Below are 22,615 nucleotides of genomic sequence, written 5' to 3' on the forward strand. Positions count from 1 at the left end.
GTATACATACAACAAATATCACAATGTATACATACAACTGTAAGTATGCAATTTTTTACTTGTCAATTATACCTTAATAAAGCTGGGGAGGAAATTAATAAGAGAGAAGAATATCCAGTGTCCAGGAAAATATGCATTACTGGTGCATCTGAAACTTGATATAATTATTTGGAAAGAAATTTGTCAATATGGATGCTAAAAATCATCAAGCCCAATAAGATTCATTTAAAAAGTAGAATAAATAAATATTTAAAATAGAGGTGGTGATTACACAGTATACACATTTGTTAAAACTTAATAAATTCTACACTTAAAATGGGTACATTTCACTGTATATATAAGTTCTACCTCAATAAAGTTGATTTAAAAAGTAAAAACAGAAAGATAATAAAATAGTCTTACCTTTGCTTGGCCCATGTAATTCCACTTTTAGGAATTAAGCTTACGGAAATGAGCAGAGATGAGGACAATGATTTAAATACAAGAAGCTTTAATACAAGCTTTAACTGGAAAATTGTACAGTACATCAATGTCTCCATAAGGGATTGGTTCATTTAACAATACATTAATAATTAAAAATAAAGTTTTGTAAGATATTTTAATGACCAGGAGAAAATCTTATAAAAATACTTAAATGAAAATAGCAGGATACCGAACTAGAATTTCCAAGTGTTTGTATATACTTTGAAACACATCAACATGTTTATGATGGTTATCCCTAGGGCGTAGGGTGGAGTTACAAATCCTTCTTTTTTTTTTTTTTTTTTTTTTTTTTAAACTTTTTTTTTTTTATACGATAAATATATTTAATCACATCATTAGAAAAGGAAAGAATTCTAGATAATAACATGGACATGATTTTTTAAATGTATTTACTCATTTGCTGTTAAAGAGTGGTGCTGCTGTCTGTGGGAGGCTGAGCGACTCTGGGCTCAGGAAGGAGGAACACCACCGCAAACCCATCCCACCTGCAGGGCTAGGGTTGGGGCAACTCTCCAGTCTGCTGGCCCCCTCTCAGTTTCTTCCCTTCCTCCGTCTAAAGCAAATCAGCAACCCCACTGAACTCCTTAACAAAACCTTATGTGGCTTGTCCCCACCCAGTCCTCCAGTCTCTGCTCCCCAGCCACCAGGGCTTTCATTAATTCATTCAGCACGTGGCCTCTCAGCCTCACCCCCGCCTCTGAGGTTGGCAGGTTCGGTTCCCAGGGCCTGGAATGCACTTTCCATTTTCCCAAGCCTTTAGTTGACACCTCATCCTTCAAAACTCAGCTCAGTGCTTAGGTACCTCTCCAGGGAAGCCTTCCCTGCCCACCCCACCCTATCTCCCCCAGTCAAATCACATCCTCCTGCTATAACAGTCATAGGAGCTGTATTTTTCCTTTCTAGTGTGTTCCTGTTGTAATCACGTGCCTGTGGGATTATTTCATTAACACCCATTTCTCCCACAAGACCGTAAGCTCCTGGAGAGCAGCCTCGAGCCTGGGTTTGTACTCATCACGTATTCTGCGTTCCTAGTACAGTGTCTGGACATTCAGTAAATATTTTTTGAATGAATGTTTCCTCATCTGTAAAATAAGAGGAGCCCACCTCAATTTCAATCCATAACGTTTAAAGCCTGGATTCTGGGATCCTCTACTCCTCCCTCTAAGGCTCCCAGGAAACCCCAGATTACATCTCTTTCATAAATACCTTAAAAACTTCATTATCCTTCACTTCCCTGCGGCTCACTGGGAGCTCCCAGGCCCTGGGCGTTTGAAAGCAGGAGAGAGAGAGAGAGAGGAAATCCCAGTGAATCACAGAGGGTGATTACTAAATTGGGAGGTTTTTCAGGCTACTCACGCCTCTCCCATTCCTGCAGTAACTGGATGAGAATGCACCTGGCTAGAGAAAACCTACGCAAAGATTCCCTCCCTCCCTCCCTTCTCTGGGTTTCAGCAGGTGAGGAGGTGTAATGATAGAATAATGAACATTTCCCATGAGCCAGGCACTGTTCTGAGTGCTCTACTCCATAACTCATTCAATACTCATAATAACCGTATCATAAAGTAGGTACCAATATGGTTCCATTTTACAGAAGAGGAAAGTTGAGGCACAGCAAGATTTATTATAGTAACTTGCTCAAGGTCACAAAGCTCCAGAGACCTTGCTCTCTCAACTACTATACTATACTGCCTCTGATGTTTAAAAAGCGAATGCTGCCAAAAAGAGTCACAGTGACACACGTTGGGCCCACTGACTGGTGCAGAACAGGGCTTCACTAACAGAGGCAGGAGAGAGGAAGGTGGGGGTTGGCATCCTTGTGGTCACATGGCAAACACTGCTTTCTCAGGCTGAAACTCAAGAGCGGTGATGCTTGTGGAATGAACACTGACAGGTTCCCCCTCCCCCAAGAACAATCACTAGTCTGTGGAGAGCTCCAGCTCTCTGCCCAGAGCTGCGGGCTTTTTTGTTTTGTTTTTTAAGCAGGAAGCAAACCATGTGCATCAATTATCAGGAACTCTTTACTCCAACTGGGACCCCAAACACACACCCTGCTTTAACCCTGGGTGAAGTGGTACGCACAATTTACAAAGCCTCATGACCCTACCGCACCCCGAGTAAGTAGACCGTGATCGTGCGGACAACAACATACAACCCCACGCTAAAACATTGTAGGGGACTGAATGTGCATTAAACAAAAGGATGCCATCTCCAAAACTACACACCCACTGCCTTTCCCAGGCACTCGGCACAGTACCTGGCCCGCACGTTCTCAGCTTCCATTGGGTTTAGAATAAAATCCGTCTTTTACCACTGCCTCCAAGGTCTGACACGATCTGGCAAAGCTCATCCGCCCCCTGAGCTCCAGTAAGACTAGTTTTCTTCCCATGTCTCCAATACGCAGCTCTTTCAGGTCTATGGAAGGAGTACTTGTTGCTCCCTCTGTCTGGATTATTCCTAGGATTTTGGCCTGAGTCCTTCCCATCATTCAGTCCTCCACGCACGCATCACCTTCCTCTGGGGCCTCTGCCTTCAAAGTCCCATTCCCCACACCCCTCCAGACTGGAAGCTCCATCCTTGGCGTCAGAACACCGTCTGGCCCACAGGCCTTCAACACTTTGTGGAACGCAAAAACGCTGAATACACTTAAATCTCTCCTCCCACTCCCCCTCAAAATACCTGGGGGGAATTAATTCATAAAGAAAATATATGCAAGCGATAGCATAACACATCAACTCAAAACAAAGGCGGTAACCCGAGGCTGAACTGGTAAATGGCATCTTATGAAGGCCCCAAGAAAGCCCCTTCCTGATGGTGCACGCACTTTTCCAAAAGCGAAACCAGAGGGCCAGAAGGAGGTTGCCGCCGAGCGCTGCCTACCTTGAACTCGGCGGAAAGTTGGGGCGTGTATTCGCGCGTCCAGAGCGCGCGCACGAGCGCCGCCAGCTGCTCGGTGACCTCGGCGCGGCCCGGCGCCGCCCGGTAGCGCCCCAGCGCCAGGAACTCGGCCAGCAGGTCGGTGTTGCTGAGACACTGCACCACGGCGTTCATGAAACAGGTGTTGCCGTGGTTCTTCAAGCCCTGCGCGCCCGGCGGCCGCGCCCCGTCGCCCGCGGGGAACTGGGGCTGGGGTCCAGACGGGCGCTCCTCCCCGGGGCTCCCGGGGACCGCTGGGGCCGGGCCCGGGGCGCAGGCAAAGCCTCCCTCACCGTCGCCATCGCAGTGTCCCGGCTGGGGCGGGGGCCGGGGCGGCGAGTCCCCGGGGCGGGAGCGGCTGCCCAGCGCTAGCAGGAAGCGGCTGAATAGGCGGCGCAGGGAGCGGCGGCGGCGGGGCCGGGGCGCGGGCGGCCCCCCTCCTGCCGCGTCCCCGGAGCCCGGGTTCATGGCACCCGCTGGCGCGGCTCCGGGAGGGAATCCCCGGGCTCGAAGCGAACGAGCCGCTAACAGGCCCTTACAGCCTCGCACAGGCGGCCGGCGCCGGCTACCTGCGGGCAGGTGTGCGGGGACGGGGTGGAGGCGGAGCCAAGGGCGGGCCCGCCCCGCCCTGCGCGGGAATCCTGCAGCACTGCCGGCCCCAGGGCAGCGCCCGGCCACCCCTACCCCTGCCTTGTCCCGCCCCCGCGGCACAGACTAGGAATAAAAGCACTGGGAGTGGTCGGTGTCCAGCTCCTCACCCTTCCTTACCTCTTATAAACCAACCGGCCTGCGTTAACCTCTGCTCCTGTTCCTCGCCCAACCTTCAAGCTGTGCCAATAACAGAGGAATGAAAATCTCGAAGGCGTCTAGCAAATTGCAAAGCCCCGGCTATCGCTAAGTTTCTTGTAATTACGTCCAGGGGAAGACGAAAAGAAGGGAAAGGACTCTCCAAAGGACAGCCTCGGGCGTGGTGAGAGGCGCGCGCTGGGAGCGGGGACGGGCCGGGAGCGCTTTTGTGCGCCGCTGGTTCCTCCGCAGGCTCAGGTGTGTGCGGACAGGTGGTGCCACCTCCTTCCAGCCCTTCTGCCCCTTGGGGGAGGCAGAGCCTTTGCCTGCACCGCCAACCCAGCACCTGAACTGGGAGCCGCGTGTTGCCGTGTGAACCCCGGGTGGTTGTGGTTTGCTTTTTTAAACCACAAGCTAGGTTAGAGTCATTTTCCAAAAACTTAGGAGACTTGATCCCCCTCGTTTTAGTTGGTGGAGAAGTGGGCTCCGAGCAACCTTAAGCAACCCCACCCGTAAGCAGAGAAACCGGAGTCTATGGGCTGCCAGGTCAGGCCCTTTACAACCTTAGTATTTGCTTACCAGGAAGTTTTCCGGCTCTCAGGCGCGCCCCCTACTTGGTCTCTTGTTCACTCCCTATCGCAAAATCCTTGCTGAATTATTGCCCAATCAGAATTAGCTTGGCCTTGCCCCGCCCTTGATTTCCTGGGTAACCCTGGGGGCCTCCGCTCACATTATCCCATGTAACTGTCAGGTTTATAATTAATCAGGTAAGGTCTTGCAGAATGAATTTCTCATCAACTTCTAGCTCAAAAAGAGATCCGCAGTGTGTGAGATGCAGTATTCCATCAATCAAAGTCTTGCGACTTGTTATTTAATAAGTGGTCATCATTTATTAAATACTCTCCTTAATCTTTCAAAGAGAGCAGCAGCAGTTACCTGATGCCAAAAAGCAGCATTTCTTAAAGGATAAAGAATAAGCTTAGAACATAGACTGTACTGTGAATTGGAGACATGTGTTTCTGGAAAATGCCATCATTCACTCTCTCTGGAAAAAAAGATACTCTGTTGGATGATTAATACACAAGCTCCATTTCATCCCCCTTCTGGTGGTAGGCACAGGAGAAATATTTTATAGCCAACTCCAATAAAGCATCTCTTAAATTTCATCTTTGATAATCACCCCAAGATCCCCAATTACACACATTTTCTTTGCAAAAGCATTCATGTTTCACTCTCTGTGTCAGGAATTCTGCCCAAGCTTTAACACATTATTTCAGTTAGTTCTCACAATAACCTTTTGAACAGGAATTTATTCTTGCTTGAAAAAAGAGAAAACTGCACCTCAGAGAGGTTTAAAAAAGCCTGCCCAAGATCTGGATTTAAACCCAAGTCTTGTTCCCTAGAGCTTGATCAATGAAGTGATGATTAAGAAGGAAATTCGCCTTGCCTTGTTTTTAGAGGATAATAGCAATGCTATCTGCGGACAGATCGTGGAGAAGGTCAGCAGGTTTTGCAGAGTCACAGAAAAGAGATTATTACAGGAAACCAACAACGGAGAATTTATTCATAATAAAACTTTTAATTGCAGTCTGGAAAAATTATTCTTCAACATATTTCAATCTTAATATGTAATTTAAGAATGTAAAGTACATTCTATAAAGGAAAGGAGAAACTTAGAGATAAAACATTTTGACTAAAGAACAGAAACAGCAATGTGAAAAATCAAGACTAGAGCTGGAGTTATCTAAACTCAGTCCTCGCAGGACTGCAGTGCCGCGGCTCTAGAGGTCCTGGTGGCTTCAGGAGGCAAAAGGGTACTTCCACCGCAAGATGGCTCCGTCCGCACTTACGCTGACAATATATTGATTTCCTGGACTTATCCGGATTCGCGTGATGTTGCCACTGTGTCCCACCCCAACGTGAGTCACCTCACCCTCATTATAATCCCAAACTTTGACCAGATGGTCATTTCCACCTGAAAAAGACAAACACATGACGTTGCTGCAACAGAACAGAGAGAAACAGCCCCGATTTCAAATAACTGGATCATTCCTAATAGATTCCCCATGTGCCAACTTAAAGGAAGAAAAATCTATCTTTATAATAACACTTTTACTTGATTATAAAAATCTATGTCTATTGTAGTAAATTTGGAGGGAGAGGAATACAAAGATGTAAAATCACCTTTATCCCACTACCCAGAAATAACCGCTAATAATATCTTGGTTTAGTTCCTTCCTGTCTTTTTTCTCTAAGTATACAAGCATACATATACATCTGTATTTCCCGTGTATAAAGGTACGCATATACAGTCTGGGATCACATTGTGTCTTGTTTGGCATCTTGCTTTAAGTCAGTGTGTTTCTGAAACTTAGTTTAGTTAGATCGTTTATTTTTTAAAGTCCTGAAGAATCAAAGAATCCAGCAGGAAATGATGCTGATGTTGTTCCAGTCGGCTTGTTGTGTGGTAAATGCTCCCTTGAAATACTGGCTAATTCATCTGTTTGGGGGAGGGCATCTCTTCATTCAACAATGAGAGGGAGTACACAGGATACATACACAAGGACTGGCATTGAGGACTTCAGTAGGAAATAGCAGGAAGCCACTTAAAGCCTAGCCTGTGCCCCTAAGGCTTCTGTGCAAATGTTTCCTCTCACTGAAATGTGACTTCTAGATTCTTCTTTTCCAGCCACATCGGCTGCAGTGTTGAGTCTGAATCTATCCACATTGCCCCTGAGAACCTTTTGTGGTCTCTTCCCACTGCCTCTGGCCTGGGAGTTCCATTTCCCCATCTAAATAAGCCAGGCGTGGCTTTCTTTTCCTACCCCAGGACTAACCTGTGACAAAGTGCACTCCTTCCTGCGTGATATCCATACCATTTATTGACCCAGACAAGGAACCTTCCAACTCTCTGATTACTGACCCGTCAAATACTTCCCAGTAAGCAATCTGGAATTCAGGAAAGCAGCATTAGGCAGGATTCAGCTCAGTGGAATCATCCATGCACATGCTAACAAAAGATGGTTCTACTTTATATAGAAGGTAGCAAAAATACACCATGGGATGATACTGGCTGAAATTATAAATAGGCTACAGCAGGGGGTGGAGAAACCATTTTAATATTTTTAGTATTGGTTTTAAAATTTGCATTCTATTTAAAGAGATGTTGATGTGCTGATAAACCTGGATTGTGACAGAAAGGGCTTTTGATAAGACTAAGCAGATCGAGTCTGAAGCAAGCTGTAAAAGAAAAAAGAGAACAGCTTCTGCAGGCACAGCAATGCTTCAGGACTGGTGGGAGGGAAAGCACTGGGAATGGGCACCCCCCAGAGTTCTAGAGATTGGGCCTTCTTTCCCTTCTACCCCAAAGCAATAAAATATTCCACAGGGTGGAGTTTAAAGACAAAGTGATTAACCTTGGTCCCCTCCTATGGAGGAGAACTAGGGGGCAGACAGGTGCCAAAGGGAGGGTGATTTTTTTCTAAATATATTGCCTTTGTACTTTGCACCCTGTGAATGCACAACCTATTCAAAATAAATTTTCCTTCTAAATAAAGAGTGCTTGGCCAGGAATTGGAAGCGTGAACTTGGGCATGCATTCTACCCATTTCTCCTTGTTTCGTGCTGGAAGAAACTCGCTGTGTTCAGTCACTGCCAGGAATCTGTATTTCTCTGAATCTATCTAGAAATTGTATGTGTTATCTTTTTTAACTTTTTTCTTTTGCTTTGTAATGTCTACTTATGCTTGATCATGTTAATAAAAAGTTCTGTGTTCATAGCAAAAGCATGCCAGAATCCAGGAATCCAGGAATCACCCACGGAAGTGGCTGGAATTTGACTGCCTGCCTTCCCAGCCAAAGAAGCAAAAGTGACAGTCTCCTGGGCACAGCCCTATCAGAGCTCAGTCTTTCCCGAGTGTCCTCTGCCAGGGATGCCCTTCCCTGTGATCTGGGCATGGCTGGGTCCTCTGTCACTGAGGCCCCAACTCAGAATGTCACCTCCTTAAGGAGGCCTTTGCCAACCACCCAGCCAGTGTGGCATCGCCTGTTCTATTCCCTTTTTTAGCCCTGTCGCCATCTCATATTGTGTTCACTTATTATTCATCACTCATTCATGTGCTGGTTTACATATGTATTAGCCAATTCCATCCCCTCCTACCCAAAATAAGTAAGGTAAGTCAGCTCCGTGAGAACAGGGGCCTCTTGCTTGCTCCGAGGGGAAATGTTCCCCCAAACAGAAGGACCAGTCTTCACCCAAGGACACAGACTACCCAGCTAAAGAGCTTTTTAATGTATTGATGAAGGAGTAATGAGAGGCGAGGAGCTCTATGGTCTTTCTGTTTGAATTTAGTCAGAGTGATAACTGGTTTGGGCACAGCAATTCCACTCCAGCCTCAGAAATTTCCTAATAAAAACCTTCCGTGGGCCAGGTCCCAGTATGACTTTAATCCTCGCAGCTACCCTGAGGTTGGTGGTATCATTTCCTCTTCACAGACAAGAAAGTGAAGGCACTGGAAGGCTGCGTGGCATTTTCAAAGTGACAAGACTGATCAGCAACAGAAGCATCATTTGGACCTGGGTGGTTGACGCTGGAGCCTGCACCCTCGGCCATAACACCTCATTGCTTTTCTCTTGTACCAGAAAGATCTTGAGAAAGCTCTTGCTGGGAGTACTTACCTTTCTGTCTGTTCCACTGGTGATGATCTGGAACTCCTCGGGGTGATAACACACACACTGGAATAAGGTGTTGGCCAGGATCATCTGATTCCTCCTAAGACGCCTGAAAAGTAGATTCAAAAGCTGTGAGATTTGACTTTCTCTTCCATAGAAAATTGATTTACTTTTCCAACTGGATTTGGTATAAGCCCAGAGATTTGGGTTGATTTATCTCTCTCTCCCAACATCTCATACTACTCAGCACGGTGGCACTTGGATTTCTTCAAAATAGACGTCTAGTTACTCTGCCCTCTCTACTTCTGTGTGCTTGCATCGCATCTTTCAGCAGCTGTCAGAAGATAGTGGGAAGGGCCCTTTTCCAAAGACAGAGCACAGAACTCAATGAGAGACCTTAAGTTCCAGCGAGAAGCAAGCAGAAGAGGCTGAACTCAGAGCCAACCTGCCACCTCCCATATAACGTTCTCAGTTCTTGAGGTCACCGTTTGGAAGCGGAGCTCCCTACAATCTGAGTGGCAGACTGTGGGGAAGGGCTTTTTATAAAAGGATAATATTGGGCCCCCACCTCTAGGGATTTGGCTTCAGTAGGTTGAGACGAGGCTCACAGATCTGCATTTTAAACCTGCATCCTGGTTGATTGTTCTGTGCACAATAGTTTGAGAATGCCTGCCTTAGATACTATACAAAAATTATGTAAATATCACTTCTCCTTCCATAGACAATGTGCTGAGTGGCCATCTCCCAAGCCAGGCTTTCCTGGCTAAAAAATGCACCTTCTGCACAGTTTCTTTTCATTATGGAAGTTTTCAAACATAGTATTTGAGCTGAGCATTTTTTAAAATTTTGGCACAAATATTCCTGCTACACAACAGAAAGGCTTTAAGGATTTGAGGCAGTCACAAACCAGCCATGGAAATAAGTTTAGACATGCCCTTCTGGTTTTATATTTTCCCAATGGGAAGGTCAGGTATAGGCTGGCACCTTCTCCAAGTGTGGTCTTTGGACCAGCAACTGTCACTTGAGAGCTTGTTAGCAATGCAGAATCTCAGGTGCCACTCTAAATCTATTGAATCAAAATCTACTTTTTAACAAGATCCCCAGGAGACACCCAGGGCTAGAAGACACCCCTGCTAAAATGGTTTTTTTAATGTGTTAAGTAAATAAAAAGAGCTCTGTCTTTGCCTTTAGTTCTCATTCCCATCAAGAGCATTTCATATTCTTTTGCCATACACATCTCCGTTCTCCCATCCTTGTTCTTATTCCAGTCTTTCCTATGCAGTTATACAAAGACAATGCCTCTTAGGAATGATAGAGGAATGGTGGGTGGGTGGAAGGAGGAGCTGGGGGAATAGGGTCTGATTCTAAAATAAAAACACACAGCAAAACTGCTTATAGACAAAAATTCAAAAAATCACCTTGGAAAAGCCTTTGAGTTACCCCTACAATAAAGTTCACATGCTTTGGTCTAATTAGCATGGAGTTAGGCATTCTATGGGGCTATGATGTGCTCACAGTGTAAGAGGCCTGGTAATGTGGCCAGTTGATGCGAAGGGCAAATTGGTGTCCCTCCTCCCAATGGCAAGCTCATTCTGAGCTTCACTTGGCTGTGTGGAGTGATGAGAGGAACTGTCTGCATTCCTTGTTTCTCTTGCTCCCTTTTATTTGGATCACACAGAGTTGAGTTAGTGCAAGTTAAACCACGCTTCACTGCGTAGATCCAGAAAGCTATCTCTCTATCTACCGAGAAACTTGTAACATTCAGTTCTTCCTGGAAAATATACCTTTCCCACAAGCATCTGTAAACCCTGGACCGTCCTGGAGATGAATGGCTTCTGAGGAACGTCCCCTTGTTATTGCCTTAGGTAAGATTTTTACCCTCCATTTGAATCCTCTCTCACGCTCAGTGTAATGCTGGCACGGTTGGGTTTTGCAAGTGTTGTTCATCCTCCCATCACAGGTACCTACACAAGGTCCCAAATGATGCAAGTCCCGTCAGTGCTAGCAGTGACACACTCCTCATTGTTCTTCTTCACCCTAATGCAGGACACGGAGGACTTGTGCTCTTTCAGGGCCTCCTCCAGCTTCTGGGTCTGGCAGCCTATCTGCCACACCCTCACCTGAAAGCCGCAAAGTTCATGATCTCAATACAAACTCAGGACTTCTGAAAAAATCAAAAAAGGTTCCAAGAGCTTTTTCACCTCTGCTTTGCTTGACTTGTTTTTTTCAAATTCCCTGTCCTCATCTCAGTTGGGTAGTGTGGGAATGCTAAGGTGAAGGGTGGGAATATTCATGTAGAAGACATAATCATCTTCCATGGTGCTTGGAAAATGCCACCAATGATCCTGTACCAGCTTCTACTTTTCAGGCTGAGAAATGTATCCGACACCACTATGAAAATCAATAATGGAAGGGCTGATGCTAAACCAGGTGAAATAATATGTCTACTCACTTCTGCTGAGCACTGCTCTCAAATTTCTGATGGTACCATCAGGAAATTTCTTGGGTACCCAGAGCCATATTTAAACTTTCACATCAGCTGTTCAATTTTAATCATTTAAAACCAATGCTTCTCAACCCTACCAAACCTCATACCTATTTTATATCACAAATATTTCCTAAAGCCTGTTTATTATCCTGAAATTAAATTCATGGGTAATATAACTATCTACACACAAAATTTGAAAGCAGTCAATATGATGTCCTAACTATAATAAAAGGAAAGTCACTTAGTTATTATAATATTCTTTTAATGAATGAAAGTCTGTTACAATTACACCAGAAAAGATAGTAATGCAGTCAGATGCTTATACCTTCTTATAATAAATATGTTGGATTTATGAAAAATAAGAACAGAAACTATTCTGTGTAAGTTGTACAGGGCAATGAAAGAACAGTAGTCTGAGTGAACACTAGATTAAAAGCTAGTGTTAGGATAAGTAATAACAGACTGGACTTACTTGTACCCAGTAAGAGGAAAATAATCTTGAATGAAGTAAAGAAAACATTCTATAAGACACTTTCTAAAATGTCAAAGTAAGGAAAATGAAGAAGCTCAAGATTATCTGGGAATGAGCTGGGCCATGTTCATTTCTATGGTGTCCATATAATTCCCTGTTATGACACAGAGTGGGATGGTGCCAGTGTCAAAGAAAACAAATCTCCTCTCTGGAAATCCCACTACAGGTAGAAGCATAAATTCAGTCTTTAGCAGGGGCGATATTCAAAATATCTAACTGGTATGGTGTAGGTGCAGCCAAACAGCCCCAGGACTGGAGCCAGGGTCTTGGAAGACTTTGGACTGACCAGGCATTAACTCTTCAGATGAGGGGGTGTAGGGAGTTTGGAATACACTTGGGGGGAAGGAGACGGGGTGTTGGGGCTGTGATCTTCTTCTTTGCAGGTAGGGTGCTCAGGCAATGACCATTTACCATCGAAAATGGAATTACCTGAGTATTTTAGCAACTATTGCATCCACATCAGTGTATACCTGCTGACCAGAAGCCCTGGTCACTAGTACTTACAAAGATCTTGAAGACTATGCCTTTAAGAAGGAAAGGCCTGTAATGACAGCTGCATGGGCAAGAAAGAGGAGGAGCAGCTGACATGGGACTGTGAAAAGACTGCTGAGCAGGACCAAGAGCAAACAATTTGTAATGTGTGATTTCCTCCAAATCTCTCATGGAGCTTGGGCTCAGGTACCTAGAATGGAGATGGTCTACAATGCAGCAAGACACATGCCCCAAAAAGCTGAAGGAGCAAGCAAGAGTGCTGAGGGTGTCATAGGAGTGTGGCTGAAGTGACAAGGGAAGGGAGTAAAGCCAGGAGGTGGTGGTGGGCAGAGAGCAGTGGGGATGGCCTGGGGCTAGAGGTGTGTCTATAGAGTACCTGAAAGGTGGCTGGTCCAGATGGAGATGTGCCCTGAATATAAAATAACCACACCATATTTTGAAGACTTAGTACAAAATAAAGAACATAAAATGTCTCATCGATAGGAGTATTGTTATCTTCACTTTACACAGGAAACTGAAGCACAGAGAGGTTAAAGAACGTGGCCAGGTCCCATAGCTGGAAAGTGGTAGAAGAGAAATTTGAGCCCAGGCATTCATCTGCATTGCCTAGGGGTGGGGAACCTGCGGCCTCCAGGCCACATGTGGCCCTCCTTGATGAAAGGATTTGTTTTGTAAAATTTGGATTTAGTCAAAAGGCCACAGTCAGGGATCCAGAAGGCCACATGTGGCCCCAAGGCTGCAGGTTCCAAAGGCTACATCAAGATGTTGTATTTTTCTTCTCCCTAATAAGCTCTTCCTATGATAGGTGAGAAAAGAAAGGAGAAGAAAGTGTCCTATGTAGAGAAAGGAAGGATTTGGGATGGGAAAAGTCTGGAGCATAGGGAGGGAGAGACCCAGGGATAGATGTGCTGGCGAAAGGTGCTTTAGGCTCCTCGAAATCACGGAAGGAAAAGGTGGTGTGATCATTTTAAAATAATGGTCAAAACGTCTGGATGGATTAAAGAATTGCTTATAAAAACATCATCTGCTTTAAAAGATAAGGTAAAGACAACGTATACAACTATGGTCCTTAGAGGACAAGAACAAGAGTGCCAAACTCTGGCAAAACACCAACTTGGATTCATACCTCTAGTCCCTAGAACACCTTCATGTCTGTGTGGTAAATGTCCTTTCCATGCACAAATGTATTTATATGTATATTTATATTATTACAGAACTTTGACATATGACATATTTTAGGGTTTCATCAAAATCTTCCTTTGGCCCTGCCTGAATCCTAGCACAGGTACGTATTTAAAAAATCAAATAGATGGCCTCCTACAAGGTAGTGGCTCTAAATCAAGGGCTTAAAAAAATAAAATTTTGCTTTCAAGAACAATACCTCCCCTTCCCCACCACCACTGATGACCCTTTTACAGTCACTGGTGGTGGCGATGGCGGTGACACCGATCCTGTGAGCGCTGTTTATGACGTACATCAGTCGGCCTGTCTCCGGGGCAAAGGCTCGGATTTTGCCGTCATCCCATGCTGGCACGAAAGGGAAACAAAGGCAATCAGGATCAGTGCAGCAACCCCCGAAGGCTGGGGAGTGGCCCTGGTGGTGGAGGGAAGAGGCCAGCCCCACTGACCACCAATCGTCACAGGCGCCTTTCTCCTGGTTCCCCGAACTGCTCACACCTGGCCGCGGGAAAAGAACATTTTGTCTTGACTGAGCCTCCCCCCAGGTGAACCCCAGGCCAGGTATAGGAAGATGGGGAGGGACGGAAGGAGGGAGACCAGCTCCCACCTCTCTATGAACTGCAAGACTTGTACACCCAATTAGATATATAATTTAACATTCCCAGATAATTGTTGACTTCCCACCCACCCTCACCCTCCAACCTGATGCTCCTGCCCCTACTTCCAGCATCTTTCTCATCTCAATGAAAGTTGCCACCATCCATCCAGTTGCCTAAGCCAAGAACCTCAGAGTCATCCTTGATTCCTCCATATTCTAACCATCGAGCCCAATCCAACATCCAACCCATCAGCAAGTCTCACCTGCTCTACTGTTAAAAACATCAGAATCTGACTGCCTCTCAATTCCCCCACTGGTACCACCATCACCCAAGCCACCATCATCTCTCTCCTGGATCCTTATAACAGCTTTTGCCTTGACCGTTCACCCTTACTTATAACCAGCTATCGATACACGAGTCAGGGGAAACTTTTTAAACTATGTCACCTTCCTGATTAAGAATTTCTAAAAGCTTATCCCCCCGCACATAGAATTAAAATCCAGACTCCTTTATCCTCCCCGGTAACTGGGATCTGCCCCCTACCTACCTCTTCAACCTCCTCTACTAGCACCTCCCTGAACCCCCACCCCAACTGTGCCCACTAAGCTCCAGATACGTTGGCCCTTGCTTTTCTTCAAATATACCAAGTGATTTTCCCACAGCTTTTTTACTTGCTGTTCCCTCTGCCTGGAATGCTTTTCCCCTTGGTGTTCACGTGGCTGTCACCTTCTTATCAGCTTTAGTGTCACTCTTGACCTTAGCAACTTTAAATAGGATGCTCAAGGTAGAACCCATTGCATCAAGGACTTGAGGAAATGAGGGTGTGAGCCATGGGTGAATCTACAGGAAGAACATTCCAGGCAGACAAGACAGCTAGAGCAAAGGCCCTATGCCCTTTGTTTGAGGAAGAGCAAAGAAGAAAGCGTGGCTGGAAGATATGAGTAGTAAGAGAGAGAAAGTTCCAGGTAAGAAGGTGGAGGTGAGGGAGGAGAGACAGTCATGTAGAACCTTGTACACAATTACAAGAATTTTATCTTTTACTCTTAGAGGGTAAAAGACTTGAGCCCTAGAAATGGCATGATCTGACTTACATTTTCAAACAGATTTCTGCCTTCTGTGCTGAGAGCAGACTGGGGGAGAAGGATGACGGGCAAAAGCAGAAGCAGGGAGGCTGGGCGGGAAGCTACCAGGGCGGTCTGGGGGAGAGAGGATGGTGGCTATGACGAGGGTGGAGAGGGTGAGAAGTGATGTGCCTTGGATAGACTCTGAAAGGAGAGCCATCGGGGCATATGGATGTGGGCATAGGAGAAAAAAAGGGAGGCAGTGATGACTCCAAGATTTCTGACCTGAGGTGTGGTAGCTCTAAGTGTCGTGTGAGCCAAGAGCTCCTGGTGGCATTATGCGGAGAAGACATGCGGGTTGGGGGTGAGGGTGGGAGGCGCCAACAAGGGGGAAGCAGAGCCAAGAAAAGAGGAGATGAGATGGGTTCCTGATGTCACCATTTAATACCTGCACCTGCACCTAAAGATCCGCTTGACTTTTCATTGATGTGAACCAGTAAATGTGTTTTTTGACCACCGGGGAGATTTTCATATAGATTAGACATAAGACGATATTTAAAAATTACTGTTTTAAAGGAAAATATTTTTAGAGATGCACACTGAAGTATTTAGAGTGGAATATAATATCTCTGTCTATAATGTATGCTAAAATGCTTTGGCATAAAATAATAAATTGAGTTAAAAATAAATAATTCTGTTTGAGGCATAACTTAGTTTGAGTCAGGTTTCTATCTGTTGCACTACAAAAAGGGTTCTCCCATGAATGCCCTGTACTTGCTAAGGCCTCAAAGCCATTTCCAAATTGAATTACTAAATTCTCCTAGTAGAGAGAAAGATACATGCTGTATGCAGCAATTTGGGAGAAGAGAAATTGCTATTTGGTCCTTCCTAGCTCAGAAAGTCTCCCAGCTGGAAGGAAACTCCAAAGGGAGGCTAGATTAGAAGCAAGGAGGGGGTGGATGGTGGGAGGCTGTGTAGAATAAGAACGGCGAGCAGCAGAACCTCAGCCCACAGCCAGATCTGGATATGCAGACGTTACCTGAAATGATGCTCCTGCCGTCCCTCATGAAGTCAATGCCGTGGCAGGTCATGTTGGGCACAGTAATCCGCAGCAGCTCCCTGTTGGATGACGTGTGCCACACCCTGATGTCCTTCTTGGCACAGGTGGCAAAAAGTTCAGCAGTGCCACTGCAAAGAAGCCATCAAGAGAATAAGAGATGCAGCTGTAAGAGACACACAACGCTTCTTGGATGCATACTTGATGCCAAAATGTGATTCCCAAAGACATAAGGAAGGATGCTTTTCCGATACCAATTATCTGAAGGTTTGATCTTACAGATTTCTTGTGTAAAATGGCATTTCATGCCCTAAAACCGCCTGTGGACAATCTTTTGTAGTTCTTTCCCTTTAGGAAGGGTTGGGACAAAGTTGCACAAAAAGAAAAAGTCAATTTAAAAGTCCCTCAAAGTCTTGGTAGACTGGAAGATAGTAAGTTACATTTCTCTCTCTCTCTTATTTTTTAAAACACTTTATTGAGGTGTCATGGAAATGTTAAAAGCTGTACATATTATGGGGTCTCACTCTGTTGCCCAGGCTGGAGTGTAGTGGTACAATCATAGCTCACTGCAGCCTCGAACCCCTGGCCTCAAGCAATCCTTGCACCTCAGCCTCCTGAGCAGCCAAATTCAGCCGTGAGCCGCCACCCAGCTAAAGCTACCCATATTCAATGTATATAATTTGATGAATTTGGAGATAAGTATATAGCCAGTAGATAACATTTCTTGAGACGAATACATCCCTGAAGTATTCATATTAAAAGAAGATAAATGAACACTTTCCTGTAAAGTAGAAAATCTTATAAAATTTCAAAGAAGAAAATGACAACGGTGCTGGAATTCATGTTCGCGATACACCAAAACCCTTCTCTGCTTAGTTGTGAGAAAAGATGAGATAATGGACAAGGAAGAGAACCCCAGAGTAATTGGTCTGTCCGGCTCAAAAAAAGAAAAAAGGGCAATTTGTAAATAGAACGTAATTTACCGATATGTCAAAAAATTACAAATTATTCCCACTCGGATAAGAAAAAGGAGGAATACCAGGGTACGATAAAGACCATTTTATTTATACGTTTAAATTTTTAGCTAGTCTCTGTGGAGACTGAAGCTAACCTTTAGATTTAAGTATGTCTCAAGCAATTTCTATATTTTATCATAAGCACATTACTAAGAAAAGAGAGTCTTTCTTTCTTATTTTAAGATCTAATCACTTGGAAATTAATAGAAAAAGATAAGTGGATCCCTTCCACACATTTCACTTTGTGGCTCGGAATTAAGGTTCTGGTACTCTAGAAGGAGCAGGGGCTAGAACAAGACAGGGAATGCAACACAGCTCCTTGCCACACAGACCTGATTAACAGAGATCAGATCAAGGCAACATCAATATTTATTTAAAATAAGAGATGTTTTATATCAGCTACTGACTTCGAGGAATGAGCTCTTCCTCTGAGGAAAGTGAGCTCTCAAAGATGTATTCATATTATGTATGGACTGCTCATGAAAATCAAATATCATAAAATGAATGTCCCTAGAGAACTTTCCAAACTCTCTACCTTTCATGGACAATCCACTTCTTCAGCAGTCAAGCCTGGTTCAAAAGTGATTCATTCAGTATTAGACTGTCCTTAGTTAGGGTCTGAGAGGTTAAGTTCCTGAAAGAACCTAAATGATTGGATCGTGATGATGCACTAGGCCCATGTGTGCCCTTCCTTTCCTTCTAAAATCCCATGAGATAAAGATATATAGAGATGTAGATACACAGATATACATTTTATCCCTCAACAATACAAGACAGCAGGAAAGAGTATTATCAAATAGGCCAGAAACGTTGAGGATAAATAGAAATCAGCTGGATAAGACCTGCAGAGAAACAAAATGGAGAAAAATTCAGCTCAAAAGCACAAGCAGAGAACACATCTCGTAATGTTGGCGCAGTTGAACTGCTTACAAAAACCTCACAGATTACAATTATAGAAGCTGGATAGCTAGGTGTGGTGGCTCACACCTGTAATCTCAGTGACGGGGGAGGCTGAGGTGGGAGGATCGCTTAAGGCCAGAAGTTTGAGACCAGCTTGCACAACATTGCGAGACCTGGGCTCCAAAAAAATAAAAAATAAAAAAATCCACCAGGCACGATGGCATACACCTGCAGTTCCAGCTACTCAGGAGTCTCAGGTGATAGGATCGCTTGAGCCAAGCACAGGAGTTCAAGGTTACAGTGAGTTATGATCATGCCACCACGCTCCAGCCTGGGCAACAGAGTGAGAAACCCCATCTCTTAAAAAACAAAAACAAAAGATAACAAATGAAAAAATTAGATAAAATTAACAATAATAACCAAATACCCTAAAGACACTGAAAACCTCTAAAAGTAGATAGAAATCAAGAAACATTTGCTCTTGTAAAAATGCAACTGGAAAGGGTTAAGAATTGTTAGTGTGGCTTTCTCACACAAGATGCTCCCTGACTCCCACAGCTATGGTGGCTGTAGAAAAAGGTGGCAGAAAACCCACAGCCTTACCAGCTAAAGGTGCTAGAGATCAGAGTCGAGAGCTAGAAAATCAGCTATGGAAATCCTGGCAGCAAGAGAACCACAGGAGTAAGACACATTCTGATTATAAGCACTGCCCAAATTCCTGGCTGGCAGCTGAATTATGCATGTTTGGGGGGAACCCCAAGAGGAAGCAAAAGCAGGCGAGACGAGAGGATTCTACTACTCTCTTTTTTAATTGATTTTTTAAAGCATTTCTATTTTTGAAGACAGCTACATGAGGTCAATCTGAGAGCTTTTGCCTTTTTAACTGAATGTGTTCCCCAGCTGAGCTCAGCTTGGATGGCAAAAAGTTGAAACTCACAGGCTTGAAGTGTCATAGCTTTAGGTCAGCAGACCACTTGGAAATTAGGGAGAAATCACTAGAAGCAAGGAAGTCATGGAAAGGGTAAGCCTCATTTGTGCACAAACCTTTGGGTGACTGCCAAATAATGTAAGCCCACAGGAGAACACAGGGCTAAGCTAAAAAAGCAGCAGTGGGAAATCATGAGAATATCAGCTGATTCATACTATTGGAAGGCAAAATTCGCAGTTTGAGTCCATGCCAGTAAGCCTCAGAGAACAGAGTTGCTACAATGTATTCTATATAATACTTGATTTTCAACAAGAAATTATCAAACATGCAAAGAGATAGGAAAATGTGACTCAGGAAAAAGGCAGTCAAAAAAAACTGACTCCAAGCAGACCTAGGTATTAGATTAACAAAGACTTCAAAGCACGAAGAATATACTTAAAACATATTCTAAATATTAAAGGAAACTATGACATCAATAGATGAACAGATAGCTAATCTCAATAGAGAACTAGAAACTATATATGTATGATATTATAAATATAAATTTTATAACCACTATGTATTTTTTCTGTAGGTAAAAAGTATAATAACTGAAGTAGATTTACTAGATGGGCTCAACAAGAGATTAGATATGGCAAAAGAATCTATGAGCTTGAAGGTAGATTTAGTAGAGATTACATGACTTAAAAAAAAAACAGAGCAAAAGATTAAAGAACAGCAAACAGCCTAGAGATCTGTGAGAAAAAAGTTAAATTATTCAAAATGTGTGTAATTTGAATCTCAGGAGAATAGAAGTGAGAAAAGATGAAGATTCTTGAAGAAATAACAACTGAAAACTTCCCAAATTGTTGGACAACATCAGTTACAGATCCAAAAAGCTTAACAAACCCTAAGCAGGATAAATACAAAAAGAAATATACGTCATAGTCAAAGTGATGAGAGACAAAAGCAAAGAGAAAATCTTGACAGTAGACCAAAAAAAAAATGATATTAATACATTGCAAAGAGGGAAACAATAAAAAGAATATTTAATGACTTCTCATTAGAAACTATGGAAGCCAAAAGGCATTGGAATGATGGATTCAACCTAATGAATAAATGGAAAACAATCAGGCAAGAATTCTATAACCAGTGAAATTATTCCACAAAAATGAAGGCTAGAAAAAGATGTTTTCAGATAATCAAGACAGAGAATTCTTCACCAGAGACTTATGCTTAAAAAAAGTGCTAAACAAAGTTCTTTAGGCTGAAGGGAAAAGACACCAGATGGCAACTTAGATATAAATAAAGAATGAAGAGCATCAAAAATGCTCAAATATCTGGGTAAGCACAGAAAACATTTTTTAAAATTTCTTTTCTTCTTTTAATTTCTTGAAAAGATTTGTTATTGTTTAAAGCAAAAATTATAATATTGTATTGATGGCCTTGTAATATTGATAGGTGTGCATGAGAACAACAGCAGCAAGGATGAAGGTGGAGTTTAAAGGAAATATACTGTTGCAAAGTTCTACACTGTATTTTACTTGAAGTAATTCAGTATTAACTCTAAGTAGACTGTGATATGTTAAAGATGCATACTGTCATCCTCAGAGCAATCACTAAAAACTTAACACAAAAATATATAGCCGGGCTGGGCGCAGTGGCTCATGCCTGTAATCCTAGGAGTCTGGGAGGCCGAGGTGGGAGAATCACTCAAGGTCAGGAGTTCAAGACCAGCCTGAGCAAGAGCGAGATCCCGTCTCTACTAAAAAAATAGAAAGAAATTATCTGGACAACTAAAAATATACAGAAAAAAATTAGCCAGGCTTGGTGGCACATGCCTGTAGTCCCAGATACTTGGGAGGCTGAGGCAGAAGGATTGCTTGAGCCCAGGAGTTCGAGGTTGGAGTGAGCTAGGCTGATGCCATGGCACTCTAGCCTGGGCAACAGTGTGAGACTCTGTCTCAAAAAAAAAAAAATATATACACATATATATATATATATATATATACACACACACACACACACACACACACACACATATAGCCAGAAAGCTAATAGAGCTATTAAATGGAATGCTAAAAATATTTGATTAACACAAAAGGTGGCAGGAAAAAAGTAATAGAAGAGCAAAGAACAGATGAGACCAAAAAACAAAAAGCATATAGCAAAATGGAAGATTTAATACAAACGTATGAAAAATTCCATTAAATGTAAATGAACAAAACATTCCAAATAAAAAGCAGAGATTATTAGACTGGGTAGAAAACCAAGAACCAATTATATGAGGTTTCAAGAGATGGACTTTAAATATAAAGATATTGGAAAGTAACAGACTGAAAAGAGATATATCATGTAAAGAGTAAGCATAAGGAAGCTGGAGTGAGTCCATTAATGTTATAGAAAAGGACCAGGTGTGATGGTTCACACCTGTAATCCCAGCACACTGGAAGGTCGAGGTGAGAGGATCACTTGGGCCAGGAGCTCCCAGCCCAGGTAACACAGTGAAACCCCATCTCTACAAATTTTTGTTTAATTATCTAGACATGATGATACGTGCCTGTAGTTCCAGCTATGTGGGAAGGTGAGGCAGGAGAACAGCTGAGCCCAGGATTACAATGAGCTATGATTGTGCCACTGCACTCCAGCCTGGGCAACAGGGCAAGACCCTGTCCCTAGAAAAAAAAATTATACAAGAGATATTTCAAATCAAAGAGAATTACTAGAGGTAGAGGAACACTTAATAATGATAAAAATGGCAATACAGCAGGAAGATATAACAATTAATAACACTTAATAACAGAGCTTCAAAATATATAAAACAAAAACTGACTCAAATAAAGAGAAATCTACAGTCTTTGCTTGAGATGTTAACACTGCTCTCAGTAACTGATAAAACTAGACTAAAAATCAGTTAGCAAAAAAAAGTCAGAATAAGAAGACAAATATGACACTAACCACATTAAAAGCTTCCATAGAGAAAGGAAAATGATTTCCAAAGTACATATTCAATTATTCTATTTACATAAAGTTCAAAAGCGCATTAAACTAATACATGGGGCTAGAAGTCTAGGTGTGATTATCTTTAAGTAGGAAGGTGAGGGTAGTGATTGGAAGGGGAATTTTGGGGATGATAAAAATGTTCTATTGCTTGACCAGGGTGTAGTCATACAGGTAGGGTAATTTATTGAGTCGCTTACTTAGGATTTATGTACTTTCTGTATACATGTTATACTTCAAAAACCAACTTCATTAAAATTCTTTTTATGCCTTGCTAAACTATCATTCAAGTCTGAGGGTAAAAAAATATATTTTCAGATAAGTAAGGACAAAATTTTCTATACAGACTGTCTGAAAGAATTAAAAAAAGAAAAACCAAGAGGATTGATGTGTGAAAAAAAAGAGAATGATAAAAGCAAAGAACAAAATTTATAGTTAAATCTAAGTAATTACTTGTAAAAAGAAAATACTAATATAATCTGGATATATCATTCCAAATAATTTTAGCATGGGACATGGTAGGGGAAAGATG

The 22,615-nt window shown here is 43.1% G+C and overlaps 2 protein-coding genes across 3 annotated transcripts in view; both read right to left on the reverse strand.

Moving 5' to 3' along the window:
- The window catches only part of USP43 (ubiquitin specific peptidase 43), a 60,662-nt gene extending 56,798 nt beyond the window's left edge, over nt 1–3,864 (reverse strand). For both annotated transcript variants that reach the window (XM_012655629.1, XM_012655628.1), the window contains exon 1: nt 3,361–3,864. In XM_012655629.1, the coding sequence (XP_012511083.1) occupies nt 3,361–3,864 (504 nt within the window). The remainder of the gene's footprint in view (nt 1–3,360) is intronic.
- A 2,117-nt stretch (nt 3,865–5,981) lies between these two features.
- Nucleotides 5,982–22,615, reverse strand: part of CFAP52 (cilia and flagella associated protein 52) — a 61,258-nt gene continuing 44,624 nt past the window's right edge. Inside the window, exons 9-14 of the mRNA XM_012655600.1 lie at nt 16,243–16,391; nt 13,746–13,891; nt 10,821–10,972; nt 8,859–8,961; nt 7,020–7,131; nt 5,982–6,157 (exon numbers count right to left, since the gene is read on the reverse strand). Of these exons, the coding sequence (XP_012511054.1) occupies nt 5,982–6,157; nt 7,020–7,131; nt 8,859–8,961; nt 10,821–10,972; nt 13,746–13,891; nt 16,243–16,391 (838 nt within the window). The remainder of the gene's footprint in view (nt 6,158–7,019; nt 7,132–8,858; nt 8,962–10,820; nt 10,973–13,745; nt 13,892–16,242; nt 16,392–22,615) is intronic.

Source organism: Propithecus coquereli, unplaced genomic scaffold, assembly GCF_000956105.1.
Source record: "Propithecus coquereli isolate 6110/MARCELLA unplaced genomic scaffold, Pcoq_1.0 Scaffold482, whole genome shotgun sequence".
Classification (NCBI taxonomy): domain Eukaryota; kingdom Metazoa; phylum Chordata; class Mammalia; order Primates; family Indriidae; genus Propithecus; species Propithecus coquereli.